Source organism: Enoplosus armatus, chromosome 2 (assembly GCF_043641665.1).
Source record: "Enoplosus armatus isolate fEnoArm2 chromosome 2, fEnoArm2.hap1, whole genome shotgun sequence".
In the NCBI taxonomy this organism is placed as follows: Eukaryota; Metazoa; Chordata; class Actinopteri; order Centrarchiformes; family Enoplosidae; genus Enoplosus; species Enoplosus armatus.
In genome coordinates, this window is record NC_092181.1 from 17,428,652 (window position 1) to 17,452,888 (window position 24,237).

Here is a 24,237-nt window from a genome sequence, read left to right on the forward strand (position 1 = left end):
GATTTGAAGTGCTTGTACTTTACTTAAGTATTTCCAATTTATTCAGCTTTGTACCTCCATTTTTAGGGGGAACAATTGTACTTTTTACTCCACTTCATTTATTTAATAACAACTAGTTACTGCAACCAGTCCCCAACAGTATGTAGTTTAAGTAGTTCAAATTAGCTCTGTGTCTGCAGTTGTAATAATAATCCAATTATGTACAGTGTAGTATAACTCTGAATGGAGCTATTTTCTAATACTGTAAGCACAGTTTTGCTGAAAATACTGCAATATTAGCTAGAATGGGCTTCAATTATTAAAGCTTGAATGTTGAAAGATTCGAGTCGATGTTGGACCAAGTAACAGTGTTTTCATACGACGATAACGCATGAGTTATATTCTCTCATTTTCCTCGGGAGTTCATGGCCGGTTAGCTCAGTTGGTTAGAGCGTGGTGCTAATAACGCCAAGGTCGCGGGTTCGATCCCCGTACGGGCCAACTGTTTTTCCTGATATTTGACTTTTTTTTCTAGAAATAGTTCAACCCTGTTTGACAATGGATCATTAAACTCTTTATGCAGTAGCAGAAGTTAAAGCTCAAATCCCGGAGCTTTGTTTATGTTGCCCTGCCTATATAACAACTTACACTAGATGGCGACAAAGTCAACAGTTCATGCTGCAGTGTTTACTGACTCTTAAAGGCTCTACAAACCCTCACTGAAGTTTTCACTTATTCTGGATTATTAGACCTCTGCTCAATTTCAGAACTATGTATATCATAATATCAAAGTGATAAAGGTTTAAGTTGCCCCATCATAACCAGTATAACAAAACTTGAGGGAGATGTCAATCAAGCACCGTCAGTGAACACCCACACAGTCCAGAGAGACATATCCGCAGCAATAAGTAATAATAAGGGAGTGGGTGGACTATGGGTGCACAGGGGATACTCTTTTTGCCCCCCTTGTAATATTCAAGCTCTGTCAAACTTTTGCAGTTGTTAACTCAGCAAGCTTCAGCCTTTATTAGGTAACAACTTTCTCTAGTAATAATATCTCTGGCACAAAGCTGTCTTTTTCTAAACAGTGATATTAACAGTGGGGTAATGCTCCAAAATATACTAATTTTGTTTTCAAAGCTTAACATCAGATCAGACAGCAAGGCTCCTCCATAGCCACTGTTTAGTAATGTGCATAAGTGAATGAATAAGATGAAGGGTAATCTCCAAAGCATCCCACTCAGTAATCACACTGACGTTTCCAGGCTGATATCACACTAATTCATCGTTCCAAACCTAATTACACTAGTTTTGTAAATGCCACCTGCAGCTCTTGCTTTTAAAAGGCCATGCTTTGGAAACCAAGAGAACTAGTTGGGTGTGTGCTATGAAGGGTTTTTCTTCGTGCTCTCTTTAGATACGTAAACAGGTGGTCTTGAACTAGTGTGTCTTTATTTGCAGTAGTCTTGCTACAGGACAGAGTTCCCAATCTCATACACAGCCACAACAAATGAAAAATGTAGTACTATAATTCTGACATATTCCATAATCGTTCCATACAAGCTCTACAATCAAAATATACGATTATTAGTGGACGACGCAAATTAAATTCAGCAAACACAGGTGTTAATGTAGGTACTATCAGGGAAGATAGGCTATAATTTTAAATGAAAAAATATCCAGTTTTCAGTTCTTAGAAAACATTTATTACAACATATTTAAACATGTTTGAAAATGTGGGAACAATAGACCAATAGATCCAACATAAGTGACATGCATCTTCACAGTGACCCTCCTCTTAAACCGACTGACAAATGACTTGTTGAAAACACAACTAAAGATATAGATGGACATTTTGTTCCAGACACTTAACTGCATCTTTTTTTAATGAAACTAGTTTTATAAAACCATAAATCAGAATTAACAGGCAAGAATAATGCCCGACACACTACAGTCCTTTGTTGAACCCATAAACATCAGAGGCATTGTATCCTCTTTCAGGTCACTTTCTCAGCTGGGAAAGTGAGACTTCAGGTGTTCCTTCAGAGCTGGTATAGTGGGGAGCTCTTTGCGACACATGTGGCAGCGGAGAGGCAGTTTCAACAACTCACTGGTTCCTTCTTTGACGGTGATCCTTCCATTTGTTTCAAGCATGTGAGTGACATCTGCAGATTTAAAAAAAAATGGGGGGAAAAACTTAAGTGTGTAAATACAAATTTGCATGGAACTTCTACTCGTAAAACACCAACATAAAAAAGTATATAATTTGCTCTCACCATGAGACTCAATGAAGTAGTCAGTTGTGAATGAGTTCCAGTGCTTTTTGTGCTTTAAACAAGCAGAGTCAAAGTCTTGGCTGATAACATGGAGGTGAACATGACTGTAAAAGAAAATACACACAAACATCAAATATGTGCTGATCCTCCTCCTCATGAACTTCAGGCTCAAATGTGTTTGTGCAATTAAAAGACTGAATACCATTTATTACAAATTGTGTATACTTTACATTGCTGCCAACCATTTTTCAAAGCTTTTTAGACTGAAGTATTGGAGTGATTGACACCACCAACGAATGGCTTCTGATTTCTATCTGAAGTGAATGATCCAAAGCAGACTTGCTATTTTACACACCTTACCTTGTCCACTTTGTGATATTTACTTTCAGTCTGCAATGAAAACGTTTACAATCAAGGAAAAAAAGTATTCATGGAAAATGTTTTCCAGTCTCTTTTTATTAAGCCTATAACTCTTACCACTATGTGACAGTAACGTGTAAAGTGGAAAAACACTACAAAAAAGGGGGCAGCGTTGAGCACTGGGTAGAAATAAATAAAGTTTTTCAATTGCCTCTAAAGCTGCAGTATGTGACTTGCTTTGGTTGTGCTGTGTAAGGCAGAGCAAAGAATATTTGTTTGTATGGCACATTTCATACACAAACACAGTTTAAAGTGCTTTATATAACCCATTAAAAGCAACCAGGAAATACAAAATAAAAGAAAGAATGAAACTGCTTACCTCATACTGGGGATGGCATGGTACCCTGTGCGGAAGCGTAGCGAACCAACATCTGGGCACTGCTGGACCATCTGGTCAGCAACTTGCTGCATGTGTTTCAGCAGGTCACAGTGTTCCTCACGTAAGGCCTTCAGACTGGAAATGGACTGCCACGGGAGGACCAGCCAGTGGTAGCGAGCTTTGGGGTATTTATCTTTGATTACTACTACTTTATCATCCTTGTACACCTAGAAAAACAAGAGAGTGATTTTTAACATTCTCAGATTTAACAATAAAGTAATGCGGTCACAAATCCAGCTGCGGTCCACATCAGTAAGCATCACACCAACTGTAAATCTTTTGTTTTTTAAAATAGCTACCTGCATCTTTGGGTCTTGCATTGAAGTCTTCAGACCTTGGCTCCAATGTCCAAAACTTTCCTGCAGCAAATTTAAGGTGATATGTTTTTGTATAATCAAATATATTCTTTAGCAGCTCTACAGAAAATATATAAGAGAAAAACTTGTGGACAGCATAAAAACATTTTAAATGCACACCCGCTTTCTTTGTCTTACACTGGTTTTTGTGGCGTCTCCATGGCTGACCGGCACAGAGACCTTTTCTGTCTGTTTGGCTGCTTTCATACTCAGAGCCTCTCGGTGGCTCTCTCTGTCCTCTGAAGCCGGCTCTCGGGGTCTTTTGGTGCCGCCGTGGTCTCCAGTGAGATCCTCCTTGAACTGTACAGTGTATGGGTAGAGCTGATTGACAATAAGAAGCTGCTGTCCGGGCTTCATTTTGACCTCACTGCTCTTACCCACCACCACAGAGTCTACAGAGGTGGGGTTCAAGCCCAGCTTTGGAATAAAAAAGGGGGATGAGGCACAGACTGATAAATAACCAGTGGTAGGAGCTTTCAGTAATCATTACTGCAGGCAGACTTAACAGAATAATATTTCCTAAATTCAATAGCAAATTGGATTACAAGTATTTAATGACGCTCAGCATAACAATTTCTTCATAATGCCTGTGTTTCACTCTGATAAAATGAATGTTCTTCATGTTTCTTACCTGTTTAACTTTGACATAACCTTTGTTGCATTCTGCTTTCAGTTCAACTGGTTGAGAAGGGGAAATATTTGCACATATTAAAGTTTGTTTTTAATACTTTTAGAAGATTTAAAACATGAATATGAAATATATGAGCATGTATAAAACAAACAAATATAAAAAAGGAAAGTCCATGACAATTATTTAAACACGATACAAAACAAAATAAACTACAAGGGGAATTAGTAATTTAGACCAATTAAAATGATGATTGTTACAGACAGATAAGGTATTAAGGCATTTTGTTAAGAGAGAATTCAATAGTTCTAATATAATGTTTGAATTCCCGGAAAGAAAAAAAGAAGAGAATCTAAAATCTAGAAGATTGGCATCTATGTGTACGCTATTTGGCAAATATTAAAATACATGGTAAAATCTTTGGATTTGTGTAAATTATGAAAACCAAACAGTACATTATGGCAGATTGGATTTTACATCTTATGAACATAATGATAAGTTAGAGAAGATATATAATTATTTTCTTTAATATTCACTGTTCATAATCATTTTCTTATACAAGTAGTTTGTATCATAGTCACCTTTGTTTTCTTTCATCTGGCCACCATTTTCTTTTTTAATGCTTTGACAATACAAATGTCTTTACATGTCATGCCAACAAACCAAATTGAAATTGAAACCCAAATAAGCAGAAGGAACAATTCACATCAATATGAGTTCAAAACTTTGTCTCACAATGATTAACTGCGTAGCATATATGAATTAACTTGTATGACATTTTCTTATCTATTCGTTTTTTTGATTCTGTAAGGTACTTGCTGACGCAGCCAGTGTATTAAATAGAAATGTATCGTTATATTACCTTGCTGCCGAGAGCATTTTTTGTCTTTAATAGTCGTTTCTGGACCTCGACCCAGGACAACCGTCTGTAGGTGAGGCAGTCGAATCGGTTTATGATTTCCCTCCTCGCTGATAAGCCAGCAAATTGGCATTTTATCATCTTATGTAGCGATTTCAACAAAGCTGCAAAACTGTTGCAGCCCACACTTGTTTTGGTGGCTCGTCTCGTCGCAGGAAATTGACGTCATCGGATCAGATTTTTGCCCATGGTAGAGGCGGGTTAGAAGCTTCTGGAAGAGTCTCTGTGAACTGAGGTCTCCGCTGAACTTGTGAAGATTCAACATATTTTCTTCTTATAAGGTTTGAAAATAATAATTATAAACAGCTGTGCGTATGATGTTTATACCTGTGTCACATTTGTTTTTTTAGCTTAACGTTGGAAAAACAGCCTTGCTAGCGTGTTAGCATTAGCCAGGCTATCATTGGTTGGGCTAAGTAACGCTAGCTGAAGTACGTAGGGCCTGATAGTTATGAAACCATATTTCTGTTTTCATCATTAACAGGGTAACAGGTGGTTGCTAATATCACAGCATTAATTAATACTGGTGTCAACAAAAAGTATAAATGTGGTGGTCATATAGTTCGTGGTTGATAGGTAGCCCCTGATTTAGTTAGGGGAAATTTGAACACGAGAAATGTTAACCAAGCATGACGTGTTAAAGTACGTTACCGATGTATTTGAACCTCACTATATGTTCTTCTTTTCCACCGTTTAATGTTACCGTGACATCGTTACATTTCATGTCAGACTCATGGCCCAAATATAAAACAAGATACAGATAAGATAGTTAATTACAAAAAATCATCATCCATATCACATGGAATAATCAACAACTAACTAACATTGCTCCTTTTCAAAATTGACAGAGAATCTACTGCACCCTTGGTATGATCAACTAATGATCAATTATCCTGAAAGATACTCAGTCACGCTCTCTTTGCACCCTCCCCTCCACGCCAAAACGGTGACAAAGAATTGAAACTGAAAGCGGTTGTCACTGAATAGAAACTGCAAAAAACAAAAACAAATCAGACGTTTGTCATCGAGAAACACATCAAACTGCAAAAGATATCAAATTACAATCAGTGAATCTACACAAACATTTTATGACCCTCATCACTGCCTGATATCTGGGCACATTTATGATGATGAATAATGAGTAGCACTACAACATCTTGACACATACAAAAAGATCCTCATGGTGTCATCATACGTCTCTGCATACTGCAATTTTCATACTTATACCGTAGGTGAGTAATATACAGGGGCATACCGTAACTTGGCATATATTTTATTGTTTATACTCATTAAGTTGCCAGTTTATTAATAACATCTGTAAAGCACTCTACTACAATAGTCTTGCCATAAATCATACATTTGGATAGCTTGTACTGATTGTTAATTTTTGAATTCAATAGTTTTGGATTACATTATTTTGAAAAATCTTTAATGTTTTGTCCACATCCATTTACATACACAAGGAAGACAGGCATGGGACAGATATGCTCTTTCATTTATTAAAAGAAATGAGAGAAGACATTTCTAAATATTCTAACATTATCACAACCAACAACACAAGGGCTCACAGTTCAGCCACATGATGGTACGCTTTGTTTTTGCATTTATTAAAGGACCCTCTTTCCTCTTGTCACAACGATGTGGTGCATATTCTTATTCACGTAGCAACACATTCAATTTAATTCAAAATCTTACCATGGTATTTTGCTCTTGGTTTAGAGACTAAATGTTGGTTTTGGAATGTGTTTAAGAGCTAAACTGGAACTGAATATTAAAATACTGATTGTATTTTACCTTTTACTTTTCCAAGGTTTTCTGTTAAAGACAAACATGGTTAAGGAAACAGGCTTCTATGACACATTGGGTGTGAAACCTAATGCTACTCCTGACGAACTGAAAAGGGCCTATCGCAAACTAGCCTTGAAATACCACCCTGACAAAAATCCAACAGAAGGAGAGAAGGTGAGTACCTTTTATTACATTCATAAACATCAACATATCAGCTTTACTTAATTTTCCTTGCATAGACTTGGAACATTTTGTAAAGGTAGTGTTCTTTATACTGAAAATACAGCTTTATTAATGTGCAAAGTCTTCAAATGTAGTGTAAAATCTATCTGGATGTTAGATAATACTAAATTAAATAATGTAATGGGTCAGATGAAACAGCATGAGTAGTTTTTGTTAAATCTATTTTTGTTGCTCTTTAGTAGATGTATGGAGCACCACATAACTGTCTTGTTGCCTTTGTAAATGCCATATAAAAGTTATATTTGAAGAGCTCAGTGGTGATCAGACCTCAGTTATTATTTTGCACACAATATCCAAGAGTTGAGTACCCTTCAAGCAGCTGTGTTTTACCTTCTTCAAAGAACTATGCGTTTTTTTGTTTCTTTTCTTTCTAGTTCAAGCAGATCTCACAGGCTTATGAGGTGTTGTCAGATGCCAAGAAGAGAGAAGTATATGACCGTGGAGGTGAAAAGGCTATAAAGGAAGGAGGGAGTGGTGGTGGCGGAGGTGGGAGCTTTGCATCGCCCATGGACATCTTTGACTTGTTTTTTGGTGGGGGCAGTCGGATGCACAGAGAGCGAAAGGGTACGTAATATTGGAGAAATAATCACCAGGCTGAGATGATGTGTAATGTTTGTAAAGTTTTGAGGTCTGATAGAGCGGTACAAGGCACATATTTCTCTTTGCTGATACATCTTCTGAGGCAGAGTCAGTTCTATTGAGGAGGAAGTTGCAGTATTGAACACTTAAGTTAGTTGTAGCAATAGAGCTGCAACAAACTGTTATTTTCATTACCGATTAATCTGTGTCTTGTTTTTTTAAATCAGCCAGGCCGATGTTAGCTCATTGCAGATATATCGTTATCGCCATATATGTCAGCCAATAAATGACAAGAAAATGAAGTACCGAAATGCCAAAGCTTTTTAAAACAGTGTCATCAATTTATAATAGTGAAAAGTTATTTTTCTGTAACATTACCTGCTCAGCACATTTCTTGATCACAATTGTTAAAAAAACATATGTCCAAAATGTTTATTTAGAAAATTAATTGAAAAAGAAAGAAAAGAAAAGAAAATTGGCTAATATATCATTATCTGATTTTTTTTTTTTTACTCTCAAATATCAATAATGGTATCAGACTCAAAAATCCTGAATCAGTTTGTGTTTGTGAGTATTTATATTATAGCCAAAACGCCGGGCTGTCGAGAAAGCATACTAATGTTTGGGAGAATAAGTCTTAACTGGCTGCATGTCAACTGTAGGAAAACTGTTCTGAGCCTCAAATAAAGACATAAACACCCATCTGCTCCCTGTCTATAGCCCAATGTCCGTCACAGTTTTCTCTTGTTCCTATTCATTATACAGTTGTGTGATGTTTCTGTGACGTCTTTTTTATTTTTTATTTTTTGGAAAAACAGAAGTTTAGGCTTGTTAATTTAAATGTATAGTATGTAAGATGAAAGGAAACTGATGTTAAGGAATCAAACATAGGGAGTGTGTATTGATGAAATCTTATCATTTGCCAACCTTATTTTTTAGAAATAGTGTTGCTAAAATCTGTGATTTGTCTTGCCCCAGGGAAGAACATTGTTCATCAGATTTCAGTGACGCTGGAAGATCTTTATAATGGAGCTACAAGAAAACTTGCTCTCCAGAAGAATACTATTTGTGAGAGATGTGAAGGTACGTCTTTTGCTGTGCGAGTCTCTTTTTACATGCTCTTGTTAGTGTCCATCACTGGACTTGTTAAGTAATCCAAGCAGGCTTTTCAGCACACGCAGATCCAAGCAGGCCCAGAAAAGGCTTTTGTCCAATAACAAAACACATCAGTCTTGTAAATAAGATCCAGTCTTTGCTCACCACAGTTTATATAATAAGCCAAATCTTAAACAAAAATATCCATCATGTTTGTTATCCAATGTGCTGACAGTTTATTTTTCTTGGCAGGCCGTGGGAGTCGGAAAGGAGCTGCACAGATGTGCATGACTTGCCATGGCACAGGCATGCAGGTCCGCATGCACCAACTAATACCAGGGATGGTCCAGCAAGTCTCCACAGTGTGCCACAGCTGTCAGGGCCAAGGACAGAGGATCAGCCACAAGGACCGCTGCAAAGCATGTGGGGGTCGAAAGATCCTGCGTCAGAAGAAGATTTTGGAGGTCCACATTGACAAAGGTGAGAGTGAAGGGAGAGTTCATCTAGATGCATCTGCTTTTCTCACTATGTATGATCTGTTAAATCTGTTAAATCACCTGTTATGCTTTGTCTTTCTTCACCAATAAAACACCAACAAACAAACAAATAAGTTAGCATTTTTGAAGATCGAACGAGATAACCAAATATTGTTCATTCATCGCCTGGTCTCTAATTCCTGCCACAGGAATGAGAGATGGCCAGAAGATCGTTTTCCATGGAGAGGGAGACCAGGAGCCAGGAATTGAGCCAGGTGATATCATCATTGTCTTGGACCAGAGAGAACATCAACATTTCACCAGGTAATATATTCTCAAGTGTCTTTTGTTTCTGATCTAATCTGTGCTGGCAGATGTAGTGATGATATGATTCTTTTCCAAAACAACGAGAACAGGCGATCTAAACTGTATGTATGGGGAATATATAGGCTGTTGTTGAATACAGAAGTGGTACATGAAGTACCAATTCAAGAATAATTACATTTGTATTCAGTTTACACTTAATAGTAGTTTGGCATGTGACCCTGTGCTACATTGTAGCACACTTTTAAAACATCCAGTCCACCCAGTAAAATCACCTCTTCCATCTTGCTCTTGCTGTTGTCATCAGGAGAGGAGAGGACCTGGTCATGTCAATGGAGTTACAGCTGGTGGAGGCTTTGTGTGGTTTCAAGAAGCCTGTTCAGACACTGGACAACAGAACTCTCCTCATCACCTCACACCCAGGTAAATCAAATCTGTAAAGGCACAGCTACCCCTTAAAATATCAAGTCTTTAGTTAGCAATCCGACTTATTACCTCACAGTGTCCTTTTGTAGTCTTATTATTATTATTATTATTATTATTTATTTATATTGAATGTCAGTTGAAGGCCAAACTTTCCCTCCATTTTACATGTAAAAATATTTGCACCAGCACATCCTGGTGAAACTATGTTAGAGTGGGTTCTGGTGCGTCACGACAGTAAAATGCATCCAATGCCTCTTTTTTCCCCCAAAACAGTTAAAAATGATAATCATGAATTTGTTTTTACAAAATGTGAGGAAGAAAAATATTTCTAATAAATACAAATGTGTGTTTGGCAGCAGTATTTGTGATTCACTGTGACTTCATTTATTACCAGAAATCAAATGCCTTGTATGTATTTATTGATTTGAAGCTCGTACTTGTCAATCAGTGAAGGCTACGACGCCAAAGTACACCCGACCTTTACTGTGAAACCCATAAAAATAAACTCATTCTCACTCAGTTCATGTATTTGAATTGAGAATAGATAAATTAGACAGGAGACAGGGGCCCCCTATGCATCATCAGGCGTTGGCAAGATGACAAAATAATGTAAGTTGGTAGGTAGGTATGTTTTCAGTTTTTCATGACTAAGTTGACCCATGTTTTCTATCATAGGGGAATTGATCAAGCCTGGAGACACGAAGTGCGTCTTGAATGAAGGGATGCCCATGCATCGCAGGCCGTTTGAGAAGGGACGTCTTATTATTCACTTCTCGGTAAGAAGTTTTTAAATATCCGCTTTTTAACCTATTTTCTCCTTTTCCCCTTTTATTTTCTATCATATTTTTATTTTACACATACCTTCCTTTCTGTAAAATAAATCAGCCTCTCTCTCATACACACAAACACACACAAACCTAAACTCCATCTCCTCTCCTGCAGTAACAAATCACACCTATACATGAGTGCATGCACCATATCAACCCCCACCTTGGTCTGAAAAGTGAGGCCAATGTGGAAGTGTCTTAAACCTGCATTCTTTCTAATGGCCAGGAGGGGGCGACTCCACTGGTTGGTATAGAAGTATAGAAGAAGAAAATGACCCCACTTTTCACTTGATTTATTACCTCAGTAACCCTTTTTCTCACGTTTATGGTCTCAATTGCTAGTTTCAAGTCTTCTTCAACACAGCGTGATATTTGTTTTGTAAATTATGGTCCCATTTAGAGTAAAATAGATGAATAGCAGGGTATGCTTGTGATTTACTAGTCACTACCATGGCAACCTGTCAATCAGAATAGAGGCGTTTGGTTGCACTAAAAGACACTCTAGGAGTCAGCTTTTCATTTTTTCCGTTAAGTACATTTACAAGCTAACTTTGTTAGCAGCTACTTCGCGCGGTGTCGCCAGGAGCCAGGTGCAGCCAGGTTGCCGGTATAGATAGATGTGCATTGTGTCCTCGGGTTCTCAGATCTCCAGCTCCCCCTCTCGTCCAAATATGGTCACTTTTGGTTCCAAAAAAACAAGTTGGCGATGGCCAAAATGCCAAATTTGAGGCTTCAAAATGGTAGTCCACAAATCAATGGGTGACGTCATGGTGGCCACGTTCACTTCTTTTATACAGTCTATGATTATTAAACATGAACATCAAAATATTAAACTGACAAGGCACGGTGCCGAACTGTTACATGGTTGTTGTGATCAAATTGTTGTTTCCTTCAGGTGGTGTTCCCACAAGCCAACTTCCTCCCCGAGGACAAGCTGAAGGAACTGGAGCACTACCTCCCAGAAAAGCTGGATGCAGAGCAGCCAGAGAGTATGGACGATGACCTCTACATCTACGCCGACCTCGAGGACTGTGACTTAGAGAACAGAAAAAGACACAACCATCAGTACCACTACATGGATGAAGACGACTATGCCAACACTGGAGGTGTTCAGTGCCAGACGTCTTAAACAACAACTGGCCTGTTCTTATTCCAGAAGCCCATACCCTCATCTCTAAAGCAAAGCACCTTTCTGGAATTTTGTGCACTTTTTTTTTTTTTTTTTTTAATTTAATTCCTTCTGTTAAAATCGTAACTGTTTACTTGTTGAAGTTTTCTTTCAATCCGAATCATACAACTGTGTCCCAACATCCTCCTGATTTATTATAACACCTTTTGGACAGAGTAGAGGATCTATTAGTTCCAGGACTAAACTTGGATCTGGGTGAATGGGATTCCTCGTCATCTCTGGGACTTTTATTTGAATTATTCTTTTTGTTTTTCCAATCACACTGTGATTAGAGACGAGGGCTGTTATTACAGAGGCTTCAGACTAAAGAAAAACTATGTCTAAACAAGGACTGCCTGCTTTTTATGCAGTTACACTAAAACTGATGCCAATATTAATATGAAAATAACATTTTTTATAGTGATACTAAATCAGTTGTTGTTGTGAACCACTTGTTGATGACTTGTTCAGTCCATTATGTGTGAAGACCCAATCTTCAGACGGCGGTAGAGGGGGATGTGCATCGAGACTTGAGTTAAAACATTTATGCTGTGTTACCCTTTCAAGGGCTATTTTATAGACATTTTTAAACAATCTTGAAAATGTGACAAGAAGACGTTGAGTTGGGAGTAAAGGTGATAGTGATTCAGGCATGGCGGTATGTTGGTTCAAGCCACTAAATAGAGGATTATTCAAACTAATGATGTTTCAATTTAGTTTAATGTTTTTACTTTTGAGCTGCAATCAGTCGTCTGTGGTGATGCCCACGCATTTGTGTTTGTTTTGGAAACCTTGTGTGGAAAGTGGAACATCTCATGTGTATATACTACACAGTTTGATATGAGCCAAATACGTCTGCAGTTAATGGCAGGGTCGGTAGTCAGAAACAAAAGGTCAAAGATGAATAAGAAGTCACTTTATTTAAAAAAATAAATTAACAGAGCGAGGGGGGGGTCTGTATTGGTTCTGTTTTCCAGATTTTATGTGGTTCTATGTAAAACCTTCTTATAACAGGCCCCTAATGCCTTGATGGCAAATGTTTTCCCTCTTTTTAGAAAGTGTCATGTGCCAAGTTGCAAGCAAGTTGTACAAAAGAAGAGTGGCTAATGTCTAGGTTGTTGTTTTAAAGGTTTAATGTTGAGTTTATTTCAGGTATGTGATTTTAAAATCATTAGAAGATTAAGAGTTATTCCGTTAGGTAGTAACATAGTCCGTTATTTCTCTGGTCTGTCTTAAGACCTAAATCTGGAATTTAAATTCTACATTTTAATCAAAGTAGCAAGTTCAACTTTTGCTAATGTTGGCCCACAAGCTATTAAATGTGTCTTTTTTTCTAGTCCTACTTGTTAATGCCAAATGGATTGGTGGGAGGTTATGGAGGGACTTAAAATCGGTACACCTGATACCTCATTGAGTTGTCTGCCTGTTTGAAAGCCTTATCATAACTTAACTTGAAGCTACTTGATAATGCAGGGTTGTTGTTTTTTTTTTCCCGTAATGACATTGCCTTGGACATTGTAAAACTATGCTCACCAGAATGGAGATCCTTCAATTGTTTCACATTTGTTCTTGAAGCAGATGCAAATTTATGAGTACTCATAATGTCAAGAGGAACTCAAAGTTCAACTCAAATTGAACAGTGTCGTCAAGTTCTTAATTTGACTGTGTATGTTAGGACCAATGTTCTACTTGTTTATGCTCATGTTTTCTAATTAAATGCGGTGTGATGGTCTCTCTAAATTGTGGTATTGCTATGTGTGAGTGATTTTTATTTTTATAACCGGGAGATCCACTGATATTTTAAACATGTAAGGGGAGAGTTACTCCAAAAACGAAGCATCCATTTTCAGTTACATTTAGAAAACATCTCACGTTTTCTAAATGTATCTACAGCAACTGAAAATGTATTTTGTCATTTAGGGAACAAATCTGATACTTAAGTGAGATATTTATTTTTAAAATGGCACACAAAAACAACTGGCAACTAAAGGTTTTTGACTTTTATTGATAATCATTTTTGACATGACTGGCAGTATTATATACAACATGATGAATATACAAAATACACGTTTTTTGCAACAGTGGCGTATGGATGATAGCTCAGAGACAGATGATAGATGGTACCAGATGCTGTAGTGCAAATAATAAATACGGGTCGAGGCCGTAGCTGTTTCTTGCAGGCATACACGTCCTACTGATGCTCAGGAACAGCGATTACAGTCAGTGCAACAAACTGACAATAATGTGACCACGTTAAACACATTTATTAATTACACACAGGATACAGAATGTGTCACTGGAGCTCCTCTGAGGTTTATCTTTAGTCATCATGCATATTTTTAAGGAGTGCTAAAATGATTGTAGAGCCATATTTAGACAGTGTACTGAGGTAGCATGCAGGAAACACAGAGGACAAAACAAATCATTACATCTGAATCAGAATCATTGAATCACAGTTACAAAAGTATTATTATAAACCAAAGCTAACAAATCATGTACCTGATATTGTTTGTTTATGCCCAAACAGGAGGCGTTTTTTATTATAAATGTTTTTTCACGACAGTTCACTATCATGCATTTTCATGTCTAATAAAGACAGAAGAGATGAAAATGGGGATTCAAACTGCACTGGTGAAGTTGGATCCATGAGGAAGGGTGTGGGCAGTATGGAGGACCTAGACAGCACAAGTTCATAAAGCAAGGCCTTTACAAATTAATCACTCAATAAATAAAACAAATTAAAAAAGAATTTGTGAATAATTGACATATTAAATAGATTCATTAAGACCCAATTAAATGTTTATAAATGAGTTTAACAGTATGCTTAATTAAAGGAGTATTATTCTATTTTTTTCTTATTGCCAACAAAATAAATGAAAAGACCAAAGCCAACACTGAATTGTTCTCACTATCAACTACTGGCTGTGGATCCAAATCCATAATATGTCTTATTCCTCTGTGCCATAAACCTCCATTGTTCTTCAAAACTATTAAAAACACATCAATGAGCGACGCACGACGTGTTCCTTTATCATCATGAACATGGGTACTGTAGTTTATTTAGAGTCAGTCACACATGCACGTCCTACTGCTGTAAATACTCACTAGAGCACTGAATGTGTATTAATCCGAAAAGAAATTATATATCTTTTCCTAATTTCCATTTTGATATACCAACTTGTCTCCTGTTTACTTTTTCATTTGTCAACTGTTTTACTTTGCCACTTTCCCAGTATGTAGCGAAATCTTTGTAATCCACCATCAGACGTAACAAACGCTTGCACTGGCTATCACCTGAACTTGTTGACATTCATTTGGAACCACAGCATATGAGCCAACATTTACAAGAAGTCCTTAAAGTGCTCAGGAAAAACTATATCTGCTGTCGAAGATCATGTGATATGACCTAAAGCTCCAGAACACCCACTTAATGGACCTTGTGGCGTTCTCTCAATAAAATGAACTGGTTTATTATTTACTGATGGATTAATGTATCAATTTGTAAAGTATTTCATAAATCCAATGAATGAATTGCTTTATAACCACGTGTAAGGCTCTCTGGGTCCTCCATATTACCATGCAGGCGACAGTTTAAGGTTTCCATAGCCGTAGGAGGCCGTCCTCGCTGTATGTGGCAATCAGATTCTCATGTGGGTGGTGAGCGATGCCAATTACATCTTTCTCATGAACCTGTGGGTGCAGAGGAACACAGATCACCACACGCTCTCCATTTCCCATCAGCCTTACTGTTTCCTTATTAGTAGGATTGCTGCACAGCAGCAGTGACACAGTCAGAGGATCAATGAGGCAAAAAAAACAAACAGATAATAAACACTGGCAGCCCATGAGTGTGGATGAGCTGCCTCCTCTCGCAGACTTTGATAATGAGTGAATATTAGCAGCAGAGCTTACGGTCAGCGTTTTCTGCAGCCTTCCCGTCGTATAGTTGAAGCAGTACAGCACTAAGTCCTCTCCCACACAGTAAATCCACTCCCCGCGGGGTGACAGGGTGCAACACACAAAGTCGGCTCCTTCCTTTCTCTCTGAGCTGAAGGTCTTCACAGTCTGAGGAGGAAGAGGAAGATGTTCAGGAAGTTTTCAAAGTGCTTTCGCTTTTTATTAGCCATGCTAGCGGCGTGGCTCTAGAGATGGCAACTAACGGTCGGTCAGTCATTTGATCCACCACTTTGGTCCAGCTTGAAATAGCTCAACAGCTTTTGGATAAATTGCCATTTAAGGTTGTTTAGACAATCATGGTCCCCAGAAGATAAATCCCAGAGACTTTGGTGAACCCTTAACATTTTCTCTAGCGCCACATTACTACACACTACATCATTATTGGATTATAGAATATAGATTTCGCGTGAAATGTTTCGACAACTATTGAATATACTGCCATGACATTTTGTACAGATATCAACTTTTCTTCTAGCACCATGATCAGGTCAAAATTTGAATTTGTCCGATACTTTATGACCAAATATCTGCAAAACGAAAGACATTCCCATCAGCCTCAGCTGTAATATGAGTTTAACGTTAATTAGCAAAAGTTAGCATGCTAACACACTAAACTAAGAGGATCAACATGTTAATGTATACCTCCAAAACAACAGCATGTTAGCACTGATGTTGTGAGCTTGTTAGCGTGCTGAGGTTAGCAATTATCTAAAAAGCATCACTGTGCCAAAGTAGCTGTCGTAGCGGCTGCAGACTCTTAACTTTGTTTTTTGTTTTAACAATGAATAAAGAATAATATTTATAAGTATAATTAATATGACAGACGTCTAGTATCGGAAATATTAAAGTACCTGTTTTTCCTTAAATTTTGAACATTGATGGTGAATAGATCATGATTATGAGCTCTCACCTGACCGTGCATGTTCATGACGACCACTGTGTTGGAGTGGTTACAAATCACAAAGTGCTCTGGATTTTGGGGAAGAGGAATCACATTGTTGACGGGGAGATCTGATGTCCGGGACAGAGATTTGAAAGTGTGGATGCATTCACTGGATTTTGTATTCCAAATCTATAATACGCACATAAAATAAATCCACTGAGTGACAAATGTCATTATATTACAGCACTTTCCCAGCTACACAATAATACTGATTCAGCACAGAAATGAATTATAGTCAGATCTCATCGTACCTTAACTGTGCCATCAGATGAGGCACTGATGATGTGTAATCCATCTTGAGTGAAAGATGCATCATTTACAAACGACGAATGGCCATTTAACTCCTTTAGTGTTTTGCCTGACCTCAGTTCATGGATTCTGAAAATGACATTGTTGAGAAATTGACAAACAGAAATTTCAAAAAATACTGAATCAAATAAAACTACAGCTCTGATTCATTAACAAATCCATGTTTATTCAACTCAAGAGGGGATATTTTTTGAGAGCAGACAAAACGTGTTGCTGAGCAGCCGATGTGTTATTTTTAGCTCCCGTGGAGTGACTGGGTGCAGCTTAGCCAAACCATGACAAAACGCCTAATGCTCACTGATTCACTCCGTCTCTGGGAGGATGATTTTAGCGTATGTAAACAATTCAGACTCGTGGAATTGCAAAGGGAGGAACACGTTGCAGCTTTGTGCCTGAGCACATGGTCTCTCAGCTACACCCACACAGCACATGTGCTTCCAACACAGCAGAGGCTCAGCTCACACCCCCCCAGGAGTCAGAAATAGAAATTCAACTCCTCAGCTATTAAGGGGATTCAGTGTGTGTTTTTGTGTGTGCGAGAGAGAGAGAGAGGAAGTGAAAGACAGACATTCTTGCCCGAGCTTATTTACATTCAGGTGCACGACTCAGGCAACAACATGTGATATGAGGCATCAACTGCTGAAGTCTGATATCTGCATGGAATTATGGAGCTTTTCAAAGAGCAATTTAGTTCACTTCAACTGTAACTGTAACTACTGTTTAACTGGACAAAGAAGAAAAAGAAAAAATTTAGTAACCGATGCCTAAATAAATAGCAGAGTTATTCTGTCAATTTGATAAGACAGCTCAGGTTCCTTTTCTACCAATAAAAATCCTATTCTTTTTTAACTGACTTTAATTATATGTCCATTCACAGCAAAACTGTCACCCTAAATGTCCCTAATTAACCAATGGATTTTAACTAAAAAATCTTCCAAGAATTATACCAAAAATAAAACTTCAACAAATATATAATGAAATTCCAATAAATGTATCATATTGATAAGAGTTTATAACTAGATGGCAATAGTCAGTTTTGGTAAAAAAAAAAAAAAAAAAAGATTCATTCATTATTCATGGGCAGAACACGTAAACTGGCTTATGAATAAATATAACAATTCAGTTTTTGAGAGGGAAATTAAAAGAGGAATCCTTGTTGTTATTTGCCACTTCGGTTATCATTTATTTGGTCTGTTGTGGCAACATTTTGCTAATCCTCTGTGGTATGTAAAAAGAGCTTGCTGCCTTCCCGGTGAACTCACATTCATGTGTGCGCCTTTGAAAGTTTTGTGAATCATGTCTGAGGTCAGTGAGAGCTCTCACTTCCTCCCACAGTTTTGCCTCAACAAGACTCCCACAGTGTTTTTCTCTTTTGAAACTATTCATCATTTGTTCATCATTCAGTTTACTTCACTTTTAAAAACTCAGATGTAATTTACTGTATTCGGTACATGCACTGTGTTCACCGCACACGGACCCACCTGATGGTCTGGTTAAAGGAGGCACTGAGGATCTGGTTGCTGTCTTTGGAGAAGCTCAGACAGGTCACACCTTTGTTGTGGGCATGCTCAAACCTGCGCAGGCACAAGCCACTCTGGATCTTCCACACCTTCCGCAAACAACACACACACATTTTTGGGAGAGAGGATGTAATGAGACTACGACTACATTTTTCAATATTTTGACATTGTACATGCAGTGATGACAAGACTTATTATTAAATGAGGACACCAATGATTGTTCACTTATGTTGACAAATACACAAAATCAAGAGTATTGTAAGACAGTATTATAAGATCCAACCTTTATCTTGCCATTCTGAGCTCCAGTTGCCAGTAGATCTGTGTCCTGACTGAAGCACATACACAGCACAGCATCATCCATCATCATGAAGCTATCTTGGGCCTGATACTTTAAATCCTAATTCGTCCATGCAAACACACACACACACACACACACACACACACACACACACATACATGCATACACGTGCACACAGAGAACAGAAAAACACAGACAAACAAATAAATGGAAGTATAAGAGATTTCCATATTTCCTCATAAATACTTGCTATTAATCCGTTTTTTAAGTCTTGTTAAGATTAAAATCTCTTTTCAGGCAAGAGGTCAGCATTAAAACATTGTTACAACAATAAATACAAACAACATAAACAGACTTAAGACAACACGCTGAAAAATAGTATGGACAATATCCAGTTAAAATACATAAACGGGAATTAATTTCCAAACCTAACTAAAGTAAATTAAAAACAATAAATTAGAAATAGAAAGAATATAAGAAGTCTCGGGATTTTCATGTGTCATGATATTAAACATATTTACCTTACTAATTTTCCCTGTGTTAAAGTTCCAGACCTCAATGAACCCGTCCACCGATCCAGTGATTAAGTACTTGCCATCAGGAGAGAAACGGGCACACTCCACATGTGACCGCCGTCCAAACTGCAGGTTAAAAAGACGACACACAGCACACACCTCATTATCATTGCTTTATCTTCCAGCTTTATCTTTTGCTGCCTGTGATCCAGACGCACTGAGAAATAAAACATAACCTCGGGGAGCCTTTTAAGTTTTCCACCATGCTGCAGTCTAAAGTTGTGTGGGCTGACCATTCTCACTTGTAACCTTGGGCAGAGAAAAGCAAGGAGAAGCAACTCAGGCAGCTCCATCTGGACGCAGGTGATGAAAGCACAGCCAGAGACTAAGGCAAGTGCCTTCAGGTGAGTAAAGCAATTAGTTTTGTGTACGTGTGTGTTTGCCAAATATATTGTGAGGTTAATGAAGAAGGAGATGCAGTCTACTTTTGGAAATGTCTCATCAATAAAAAGAGGAAAGTCTTGGTTACTGTAAGAAACAGTTTACAACTACAAACATGTCATTTTTGCCCCAATTCTCACAATTACCAAACCAAACTTTAAATGCACAAAGAGAGAGAGAGTCCTGAACACTGTTTTATAGAGTGAAGTATTATATACTATTATATATATATTACTATATATAATATAGTAACATTTGTAATTCTGTGTTATTCAGAACATTTGGTGGTCTACCTTGATGTGGCGGTACAGCTGGGTTGGAAAGCTTTCTTTCTCCACTTGTCTCTCCTTGTTGCCAGACGTGTCGATGGTCGCGTCGGGGGAGAGATGACCCGGCGACTGCTCTAGTCTCATAGTCTGCATGGAACAGTGATGAGGAACAGTCAGCAGAAAACACAAAGTGGTTGTGGTTTTACTCCAGTAATGTCAAGATCTCAACAAAATAAAGAATACTAAGAAATGCCAACTTCAATGTTCAAATTGGTTGTTCTTTTTAATGCAGTGTAAAAACATATTGTGAACGGGGATGCTGTGCTCCTGCAACAGCTCCCACAACAAAGAGAAGAGGATTAATGAGATTAAGTCATAAATCCTTGGGAAATATACTTTTACTTAAGCAATTTGAATGGCAGCTTTTTTTTTGTACAATAATATCTGTATACTACAGCCAAGACACTATCAACATAGGTATATCATTTATACTTTTTAGTATTAGTATATTTCTTTGGCACCTGCATAAACAAGGCAGCGTCACCAACAACCTTCCCCTGGGAAAAATGTAAAACTCTCTTTGTATACCAAATACCAAAAAATAGCAAAACAATCGGTGGGATGTATTTCTTTTGGAGGTTTTTGGAATCACTGCAAGGTTTCACAGTCACAAGCTTAGTGTTAAAATATTGCTGTTTCACCTCAATGTTAAGAATATAACTGAGGATTTAAAATGCATGGCGGACCATCAGCTGCACAATAAAATGAGCCTCTCTCACTTTGTCCTACCCAAAGGACCTATATAACAAATAATTAATATGAATATATATACTAATAATAATATAATATATAATATACTATTAATACAAATTAAAAATATATTTAATAAAAATAAAATGGATGGTTTTGTACTCATTCCATGACTGCAGTTTTTTTTTCTAATGTGCTGCTTCATCCATTGAAGCCGCAGTCACTAAAATTTTAAAGCTCCTGAAAACTTGGTTTCAATTCTTAAGTATTTCTCTGTAACATTAAAAATTCATGACTCAAAAACTACTGTGTGGGTGTGAGTTTCCATGCAAATTTAGTGCAGATTTTAACTGAACTCCCAGAAAATCAGCAAAAGAAAATGCAAATTAAAGTGCGTCAAACCTCAAATGAACGAAAACGATGTGGAAGGAAATATGACATTTCCATGTAGAGTCTGCTCATCGCTCCACACAGATCTGATATTTTTGTCTGCCTCTATTTTTCGTCTCTTCAGTGGACGTTTAAGTCACATGCCTCATGTAAATCATGATTGACGGCGTTTTGTTTTTATTGATGCATCAACTTTTCCACCTCAGCCAAGCGTAAAAATGTGATATATTTTGACTTTTCTGGCATTTCCACTGCGGTTTCCTTATGTGCAAAATTTAAAAAATAACAGGTGGATTTAAACACACTTATTAGTGATCTGGCAACATAAGCAAACAACTTCAAGTGTCACATCACATTTTGTTTGCTAAATTCTGATTGGTACCCAGAAGTATGTGACATCACCTTTTCCTAACTGAGCCCCGCCCACTTAAACCAGTGAGAGGAGCTCAGACAAAATTGAAAATATAGAAAAACTTTCCTGTTACTTAACCAAAACTGTTCTAACAGGCAGGAGTAGCATGGGTTCATATAGGACATCATCACTTATAATGAGAAGCTAACTGGAAAACAAAAATGTGTTTTCATGGCCTTTAAGAACCTCTAATCAAGGTGGACATACATGACAGCAGTGAGATAGTTTGGTGTCTTTGATTCACTATCATAGAGTGCTATGGACATTGATTGAGTGGCTTCCCTTGTCATATAATTAGAGTGAGTACTGAGAGGGATATTGATCAGTATACTCACGCCGACTTGCTCCAAGAGCCCCATGAGGCGAGAAGGAGGCACCACGCTGACCTCCCTCACCAGCGCCTCGGCTATTGCTCTGCGCCGCTTCTCCTTGCTGCTGCCTTTCGGGTACGCCTGCAGTGAGAGGGAGAAGACGTTACTTTATGAAGCACTTAACTGATTCAGTTGTTTAAAAGCAAAACCCTCTCTTGTCTTACCTCACGAGGGTCAAAGTAGGAGCTTGTTAGCAGGTTCTCCAAATGGATGTACCTCTCCGACTGCGTCTGCTTCAACATGATCATGGGGTCAGTTTGTCTGAGGAGTGAGCGAGCCGCTCCCACCTCCCTCATTTCAATGAGCTCCATTACAACCTGTTAAAGACATCAGTGTTCACTAGATGCTGCTGCTCATTCAAAAAGTCAGGCTAAGTAGAGTATTAGCTGATGAATGCGAAGCTCACCTGCTCATAAAGGTCGATAAGTGTGTTGTCAGGCAACTTGAGGGACTCGATGGCCAGCAGGACGGAGTCCCAGTGGCCGCTCTTTATATCTGCTATGAAGCTGTCGATGCTTTCCACTGTGTTGAGTGAGACGGTGGTTTCCTCCTGTAAGGTGGTCAGTGTTCGGTAGAGGTTGTTCTCCTTGAGGTACTGCATTATCAGGCGGATCACACTAGACAAGAAAGGTCGATGTTACAACCACATGCTGACTGATAATCCGACCTACAAAGCCTGCAGGTCTGGTAGGTCTGTAAAGTAACCTTTTGAGTGTGAGGGGTGAAATCAAACGAGCATTAGGATTGTTTCGAGTTTAATTGCCAGTTAAAGTCTGAGTTCAGGATTTGGTCATACACAAACAACACCGACAACATTTCTCTGTGGAAGAGATTCCGTATTGGTTCGTGGTACAGATCTTAATGCGGTGCCAGCATGTCACACTCTGGACACTGAAACACTGTTTTATTTTCAAATGCTATCACACATGCGGCCATAGATCGTCTTGCACGACTGTCAAAATAAAAGATGTGCAACATGATCAACGTGACAAGAGCAGGGATCCTGCTTCCTGTGGACTTTTGTCCCACTTCAGGGCCATCTGCTGGTAATTTTCACATCCCATCTCCCCCTCTGTTGTGACTCCATCAGCGTCACCCTGCAGGAAGTTTTATGGTCTTTCATGTGCACTGTTGTGCAGAGACATGGACCAGTGGCATTGCCTGGTGACTGGATTAACATCACCCACTGATGCTCTACGCCAGCTTTTTTTCTCCCATTTAACCCCCCACCATAAGAAACCAATGAGATCAATCAATTTGGCAACAGTGTGTACTCCATCCCCGCATTTCCCCACAAGAAGACTAAATAACGAACCGATAACAAAGCACAGCACATCGTTGGAGAGCCAATTAGATCAACAGGCACATGTGGAGGAAACAGACACTACAATCAAGCAAGGACATCAGATTAAATGGCTCAAAGCGACCTGGTCATATGTGCAACAGCAAACTGACCACAATAAGCAGCATATTAATAGTGAAAGCGTATCAGTGATTGGATGGGAGGTTCCACAACCGATTAAACAAACGCCACATGGGTGCACAAACCGTACGCAGGTAATAAATAACAGTGTCGTAGAAAAAGGCAGATATAGGCTGTGGTTTCACAGTAAATTTCTTTAGATTAAACGTTTAGGCACACGTCATATCCTAAGAAATAATATCACATTTTATTGTAAGAAGGAACTTTCAGAAAGTAGCCGATAATAAAAATCATTATTCCCCAAATGAATATCAGTGATGCCAGTAACAGCAGACCTTCCAGCTTAATGCGTAATGTACAACTGGGTATCCATAACAGAACCACGCACCTGTCTCCTATTTCAGAAACACTGTTTTCTTTTCTTTGGTCACACAGGTGCCATTATTCCTGTAATCATCACTGATCATGACAAGTCGTCATTCAAAAAACCCAAAGGGAAAGTGGACTCACTCCGAGGGCTCCATCTCCGCAGCCATGCTGATGTTGTCTCCTGCTGTTGCAGCGCCGGACTGAGACGGTGTGGCGTCTCAGCTCGGGCTCGGCGCTCGCTAGAGCCACGTGAAAGTCGTCTGCTGAGGACAACCCATTACACGTGCTTCTCTTGTGTCTGTCTTTTTTCTTTTTTTTTTTTTTTTTGCGGCGGACAGCAGTCCCGAACCCTATGACTGCCGCTGCCACACAAAGTCTTGGAGC

At 38.5% G+C, this 24,237-nt stretch overlaps 3 protein-coding genes and 1 non-coding gene across 5 annotated transcripts; 2 read left to right on the plus strand and 2 right to left on the minus strand.

Annotated features, from left to right (window-relative positions):
* The first annotated feature begins 406 nt into the window (after positions 1–406).
* trnai-aau (transfer RNA isoleucine (anticodon AAU)) lies at positions 407–480 on the plus strand. Its single transcript has one exon. It is a non-coding gene; the product is annotated as a tRNA-Ile (tRNA).
* A 1,197-nt stretch (positions 481–1,677) lies between these two features.
* Positions 1,678–5,030, minus strand: aptx (aprataxin). 2 transcript variants are annotated; one of them, XM_070922986.1, is made up of 7 exons: positions 4,901–5,030; positions 4,042–4,088; positions 3,741–3,827; positions 3,354–3,413; positions 2,995–3,221; positions 2,256–2,359; positions 1,678–2,144 (listed from the first exon to the last, which is right to left on the minus strand). In XM_070922986.1, exons 1-7 carry the CDS (start codon positions 5,028–5,030, stop codon positions 1,990–1,992), a joined length of 810 nt encoding a protein of 269 aa, XP_070779087.1. In that variant the 3' UTR covers positions 1,678–1,989. The 2 variants fall into 2 exon arrangements, with proteins under 2 accessions (XP_070779087.1, XP_070779079.1); XM_070922978.1 differs by having other exon boundaries at positions 3,549–3,827.
* A 133-nt stretch (positions 5,031–5,163) lies between these two features.
* dnaja1 (DnaJ heat shock protein family (Hsp40) member A1) lies at positions 5,164–13,623 on the plus strand. Its single transcript, XM_070915397.1, has 9 exons — positions 5,164–5,238; positions 6,768–6,919; positions 7,363–7,552; positions 8,546–8,650; positions 8,915–9,142; positions 9,348–9,462; positions 9,770–9,885; positions 10,564–10,664; positions 11,611–13,623. Exons 2-9 carry the CDS (start codon positions 6,788–6,790, stop codon positions 11,842–11,844), a joined length of 1,221 nt encoding a protein of 406 aa, XP_070771498.1. The 5' UTR covers positions 5,164–5,238; positions 6,768–6,787; the 3' UTR covers positions 11,845–13,623.
* Positions 13,624–15,474: 1,851 nt separating this feature from the next.
* LOC139298681 (WD40 repeat-containing protein SMU1-like) lies at positions 15,475–24,020 on the minus strand. The gene is made up of 12 exons (XM_070921391.1): positions 23,995–24,020; positions 22,468–22,678; positions 22,226–22,378; positions 22,032–22,142; positions 20,163–20,285; positions 19,435–19,554; positions 18,896–19,012; positions 18,574–18,701; positions 17,035–17,161; positions 16,751–16,912; positions 15,796–15,948; positions 15,475–15,573 (listed from the first exon to the last, which is right to left on the minus strand). The coding sequence occupies exons 1-12, from the start codon at positions 24,018–24,020 to the stop codon at positions 15,475–15,477; spliced, it is 1,530 nt and encodes a 509-aa protein (XP_070777492.1).
* Positions 24,021–24,237: the final 217 nt, after the last annotated feature.